This window comes from Diabrotica virgifera, chromosome 6, assembly GCF_917563875.1.
Source record: "Diabrotica virgifera virgifera chromosome 6, PGI_DIABVI_V3a".
In the NCBI taxonomy this organism is placed as follows: Eukaryota; Metazoa; Arthropoda; class Insecta; order Coleoptera; family Chrysomelidae; genus Diabrotica; species Diabrotica virgifera.
Window position 1 is genome coordinate 211,602,013 of NC_065448.1, and position 6,764 is coordinate 211,608,776.

The 6,764-nt window shown below is 33.9% G+C and overlaps 1 protein-coding gene across 1 annotated transcript; it reads left to right on the forward strand.

Annotated features, from left to right (window-relative positions):
• Positions 1-5,445: 5,445 nt before the first annotated feature.
• On the forward strand, positions 5,446-6,348 carry LOC126886292 (uridine phosphorylase 1-like). The gene has a single exon (XM_050653164.1). The coding sequence runs from the start codon at positions 5,446-5,448 to the stop codon at positions 6,346-6,348; it is 903 nt and encodes a 300-aa protein (XP_050509121.1).
• Positions 6,349-6,764: the final 416 nt, after the last annotated feature.

The following is a 6,764-nucleotide window of genomic DNA, read 5'->3' on the forward strand; positions in this document are numbered from 1 at the left end:
CTGCCCCGTTGTATGTGCACATTTTGTCATCGCGCATTGTTTCTTTAAAATTTTAAAAGTATTTGTTCGATATGTCCACGAGTAAGCCTTCGACTTCAAAACGAAAATACGAAGATGATATTGCAATTCGCGATTTTCAACCTGCTTGGGAAGAACAATTTTTATTTACTAATCGTAATACTTCAAAGCCTGTTTGTTTGATATGTGGATTGTCTGTAGCAGTTCCGAAAAAATTTAACCTGGAACGACATTATGAACAACTGCATAAGGACTTCAGCAACAAATATCCTATTGGTTCACATTTGCGAGCCGACTTTATTGAAAAAAAAAAGAAAACCCTAGCCAGCCAACAGTCACTGTTTCAGAAGAGAAGTGATGAAATGGAAACTATGGTTAAAACATCATATGAACTTTCTCTGCTGTTAGCCCGGAAGAAAAAAGCCTACTCTGATGGAGAGGAGATAATTAAAAATAGTCTGGCAATATTTGCTAAAAATGTGGGAGATGTAAAGATCAAAAATATGGTCGATAATATTGCATTATCCCGAAATACAGTCATGCGCCGTATAGATGATATGGGCCAGGATGTTGTTTCCCAAATTATAAGTGGATTACAATCCTGCAAATTCTTTTCTTTAGCGTTGGATGAAAGTTGTGACAACACAGAAAATGCGCAGTTAAGCATTTTTCTCCGTTATACCAATGATAATTTTGAAAATGCCGAAGAGCTTCTGGATTTGCGCCAACTAGTCACAACAACAGGAGAGGACATTTTTCAACAGCTTAAAAACGTAATCGAAGTCAACAAAGTTGAATGGTCAAAATTAGATAGTGTTTGTACAGATGGAGCTCCTTGCATGGTTGGTAGACTAAAGGGGTTTGTTACATTACTGGAAAACTATTTGGGAAGAAAAGTTTTTAAGTACCATTGTATTATTCACCAGGAAGCTCTTTGTGCCAAGGACCTAAACATGTCATCTGTTGTTGACCCTGTAACACGCTGCATTAACAAAATACGAGCTCGGGCATTGAATCGACGACAATTTCGAGAACTGTTCGCGGAAGAAACGGAGCAAGATGGAGAGTTACTTCTCCATTGCAGTGTGCGCTGGCTCTCCAAAGGAAATGCACTCGAAAGGTTTTGGAACTTGAAGGAGTGCGTCTTAAAATATTTGCAAGAAAACAATGAACTACCCAGTGAGTGCTCGTTACTTAATGATAAAGATTGGCTTTGGGATTTAGCTTTTCTCACTGATATTATGAGACATTTAAATCTATTAAATTTAGGATTACAGGGAAAAAATTGTATTTTTCCTACTCTAGTTGGTCATATATCTTCTTTTGTGAATAAACTTATGCTTTTTTGTAACGATTTTGGAGAACAGAGATTGACACATTTCACATTAATGCAGGAATTAGCCAACAAGGTCAGTAGAACTCCAAATTATGACAGATTTAAAAACCTTATATCTATTTTGCTAGGTTCATTCAATACCCGGTTTGAAGATTTTCAAAAAGACAAAATGAATGTTGACCTTTTCATAAATCCTTTTTCTATTTCTCTGCAAGATATCAATTGTTACTCAGCTGAAATACAGATCGAAATTATTGATTTACAGAACCACACTATACTAAAAACCAAATATAGGGAAATTATTTCAACTGTTACTGATCCCAATTATATTGAATTTTGGAAATTTGTACCAGCAAACAATTTTCCTAATTTACACGAGTTAGCTCTGAGATATTGTTGTAGATTTGGTTCAACGTACGTTTGTGAGCAAATGTTCTCTATTATGAACATAATAAAATCAAAATATCGATCACGATTAACTGACATGCATTTAAAAAATCTAATTATGTTGGCTAGTTCCGAAATTAATCCCAATATAGATGAATTAATTAAAAAAATACAAGTTCAAATACCACATTAAATAAGTAACTGTTTATTAATTTGAATTTTAGATAATAAGAAAATATTTAAGTTTTTTTGTTTAACGTTTTTATTTTATTTTTATTAACAATAAAGTAAGTTTGTTGTTATGTTTTACTTATTACGTTATTTTTTAAACCTCCACTATCTTGACTAAACGGAAAAATGTGGAATTTACATAAGAAATACATATTGTACCGTATATTATTAATATATAGTATCCATATTAGTATGTCGAAAAATTTTAGTGGCACGCCAAATTTTTTTTGTTCTCATATTGGCACTCGACTTAAAAAGGTTGGCCACCCCTGCTATAAATCAACCATGAAATTTTTCTTCGTCCTGGACTGCGTTTGGCTGCTATTTTCACTTGAATAATATTTTGTAGCAACCTCTATTTGGGACCTCTCATTAAATGTCATAAATGTAAAAGCATTCAGCTGGAAACTCATTCTGCGAAGCTCTTAGAGCAGCTGAAGATAGAGACCAATGGAGAAACATTGTTAGGAATATTGGAAGAAATCACGATCCTCAGTAATGGGGAAACGACAGGAGAGAGAGAGAGAGATTAAATGTCAGAAATAATCCAGCTATCTCTTCTTGATCCTTTTTATAATCGCACTAATCGCAGTATTCTTGCTGAGACATTCTAGTATTGTGGAGTCTCGAATCTTCTCCATCCAATAACTTTTTAAAATTCTTGTATTGCACCACATTTCGAGAGCCTCAAGGCGATTTAAATCCTTGGACATCCTTCTAAAAGCGGCTTTTATTCGGGGGTTTTATTAAATGATCAAATTACGACAATATAGCATCGCCAATTACTATTTTTATCTGGTCTCTGCCATTGAATTGAATATATGGCAATAAACAGATTTATTGTGAGACGTTTTCATTTATTATGTTCCAAACACTTTTAATAATTTTCTTCAGACAGATTCCAAGGAATTCTGCCATATTTATTTTTCAGTTATTCAGTTATCAATAGTGTTCGCCAAATGCAAGACCAAGACGAGACTTAGACAGTCTTGGTCTTGGTCTTGCGCCAATACACCTGGTCTTGGTCTTGGTCTTGGTATTGCGCTCTCGTTCTTGGTCTTGGTCTTGATCTTGCAGCAAGAGTCTTGCAGGTCTCGCAGTTACCCATTAGCCTATTGCTATTATTTATTAAGCGTTACTTTACACCTTAAAACATCGTACCGTGCACTCTAAAGGTACCGTTGGGGGATGGCGTCTATTTGCAATATTGTAGTAGGTGTATCAGAAAGAAAGTATTTGAAATAATACAATAACAAATTTGATATTATTTGTTATTTCATTATTTCAAATACTTTCTCTCTCATACACCGACTATAATACTGCGCATAGATGCCATCCCTCACCGACACCTTTAGAATCTGTGCACTGTAGGTATATTTCAATTTTTAATTAACATAGCCGTAGTAATGACCAACAAAATTAATAAATGTCTAAACTGACATTGGGCAAGATGTAAACCCACGATGTAAGATTAAGCGATCCTTGACTATGCTCTAACTAACTGAGCTATATACCATGGTCCACGGGAGTCAGTCTGTTTCTTAATAAACGTTTGCATTTAATAACCTTACATGTGCTAAAACATGGTTAAAATACAAAAAACCAAATTAATGACATAAAGTTGACTTTACTGCAAAAAACACTATCTGTCTAGAAAGGGATTGATCGACCCTCACCATATATAAAATGGAATGAAAGAGTTATATCTACAATTTGCCATTTATTAAAATAAAAAATAAAATAGAATACAAATTAAATTACAGAACAGTACGCAATTGCTTTGAGATTACTGTTAGGTACTTTATCGTTATATTAATTTTTTTGACCAAGAATTAATACAAAGTACAAAATACAATTCTTTATACTCGTTACTATCAAATATACTAAGTAGGGTATTGTTACTTTCCCTAGTCCAGTACCTTACCATTACTTCGTTACTTTAAATATTTCGGTATTTTGTGTATAGGGTAGCCGGAATTATCTGTTATTAATTTGCCTCATTACTTTTGAATAACACTAATACTACAATGTTTAAAGTAATTTAAAAAAAGCATGAAAAGAGATACTTAAATTTAAAATGCGAAAGTGTCAAAGAAATTTAAGAATGATAAGTTTAAATTTGTTTACCAAAGTTGATAGTATACCGAAAAATAACATAATTTGTTTCGTGATTAACAACGCGACAAATGTCGGTGTCATAAACGCCGAAAGAATTCAAAGAAAGAAATTTATTGTTCATTATAATAATAGAAATAGACTATTGTTTGATAGTTAGTGATTTAAAAATAAACGGGCTTTGTCAGAAAATTTTAGCACTAGCGATGTTTATTCTATAAAATAATTTAGGGCGACAAGATTTGTGGTAAGTATTATATTTTTTATCAGCTAAACTAAGACGACATATATTTTGAAAATGTTTCAATACGATATTACTGTCAACGCAAGAATATCATTTTATGATTAGAAGGCGGCTATTATGGTGTATTATACTATCAAGATCTGGGCAATTAATTTCATAGCGAAGAAATCGTTTGCTGAGAAAGCATGTACAAAATGTTTTATTTTTACTTTGTACTTATAACGTCTCAGTACGTATAAAATGTGTCAAGTATTCTTTTAATGTATATTTTGATTCTCTATGTATGCTTATGGTATTGTTCGTAATGCGTTTTTACAAATTTTTTTACATATTTTCTTGCAAGACGCAAGAGTCTCGCAGGATTAGTCTTGTTCTGGCTTAAATCTTGCAGGGTCAGTCTTGGTCTTGCTAAAATTAGGCGGTCTTGGTCTTGCGAAAATGCAAGAACAAGACCAAGACTGCAAGACCAAGACCGATTTTGGGCAACACTAGTTATCAACAGGACACAAAATTCAGTATTTATGTTCAATCGTAATCTCTTTCTTAAAAACAGTGTCAGTCGATACCAGGCGAGGTCTCAAAAAGGGGGCAGTTGACTTCATTGACCCCCCCCTTGGATCCGCGCCTGACTATCTAGCTACGAAAAGCTCGAAACAGAAGTTGAAGATCAAGTGAATAGAGCAAACAGAACCTAAGGTTGCCTTGAAATAATATGGCGAAATAAAGATATCGGAAAAGACATGAAAGGCAAAATTTACAAAACAGACACTATGGAACAGAGCTAGAAGTACAGATATACGACGTATATGCAAGGTGGAGAACATTAGTAACTGGGTAAAAAACAGAAGAGTAGAATAAAATGACCACACAAGCCGAATAAGGCCCTATAATGAGACGATCAGTGGGAAGACTACGAAAACGATGGAACGACAATTTACTGGAAGCACATTAAAAACAAAAATCATGTCTACATAAAAATGAAGAAGAAGACGAAAATAGCTGCCGACTGTCACTGTCAAAGTCTATTTATATAACTCTCTGTCTGAAGTTCTATGTCAAGGAAAAAATATCAAAATTTTAAGTAGTATCGCAGTAATAATTAAATAGGGTTAAAATGGCACATAACTGTGCATGTTCAGAAAATGCAGTAAAAAATCCACATTTAGCCCGTTTAGATAATGATTATTTATATCACATTGCACTAGATACTGAAACGATGAACTTAGTTGAAGCTTTTGGAGATACTAAATTTATCTGCATGGGAGGATCCCCAAAGAAAATGTACTTGTTTGCCAAATATATAATGAAAGAAATTGGCCACAAATTACCCTTTGGCACTAAATTACTGGATATCAGCGAAAAGGGTGATCGATATTGTATGTACAAAGTGGGGCCAGTAGTTTCGGTAAATCATGGTATGGGATGTCCCACGATGGGGATTCTACTAAACGAACTAATCAAATTAATGTATTATGCCAAATGTAAGAACCCAATGTTCTTTAGATTAGGTACGTGTGGTGGTATAGGCTCCAAACCAGGTACAGTTATAATCTCCGAAGACGCTTGTGACGGAATGTTACAAAAAGAATATCATATTCCAGTTCTCGGAAAGATAATTAAAAGATCAACAGAATTAGATAAAGAGTTATGTCAGGAATTAAAATCTCTGTCTTCACCTGATGACGATTTTCAGGTAATTTCAGGAATAACTATGTGCACCAATGACTTTTACGAAGGTCAAGCAAGAACAGATGGTGCGTTTTGTGAATATAAAGTAAAAGAGCAAATGAATTATCTAAGATCTCTTCAAAGTAAAAACATAGTCAATATTGAAATGGAATCCACAGCATTTGCAGCATTTACGAAAGCTGCTGGAATTAGATCTGGAGTAATATGTCTTAACGTTCGGGATGTATTAGAAGGAGATAAAATATATGTCTCAAAAGAACTTATTAATAAATGGCAAGCACGAACACAAATTTTAGTAGCTCGGTATATAAATAAACATTTAAATTAAATGTATGTAATTTAAACAGGCGGTATATATTTCTATTTGTTATATATTATTTAACTACTTAGATTAACTCATCAAGTATCAGTATGTTATCAGTAACTGGATGCAAGCCACACAAGACACAGACAGATGGAAATAATTGAGGGGGACCTATGTCTAGCAGTGGACGCGTACAGGTTGATGATGATGAACTATTTAAAATGCCCTAGCCTCTGTATCTCAAATATGTGGCAACAATAAAATTTCTAATTAGAAACAGATTCTCTTTTGTCGTTTCCTCATTACTGAGGATTGTGATTTCCTCCAATACTCCTAACAAATTTTCTCCGTTGATCTCCATCTTCAGCTGCTCTCTAGGGTTTTGCAGAATGTTCTGAACTCCGAATTTGGTTGGATGACCATCCTGTTGTTCTGTAAAC

Coding starts and splice junctions, on each gene's coding strand:
- LOC126886292 (XM_050653164.1), top strand. CDS start 5,446: ATGGCACATAACTGTGCATGTTCAGAAAATGCAGTAAAAAATCCACAT.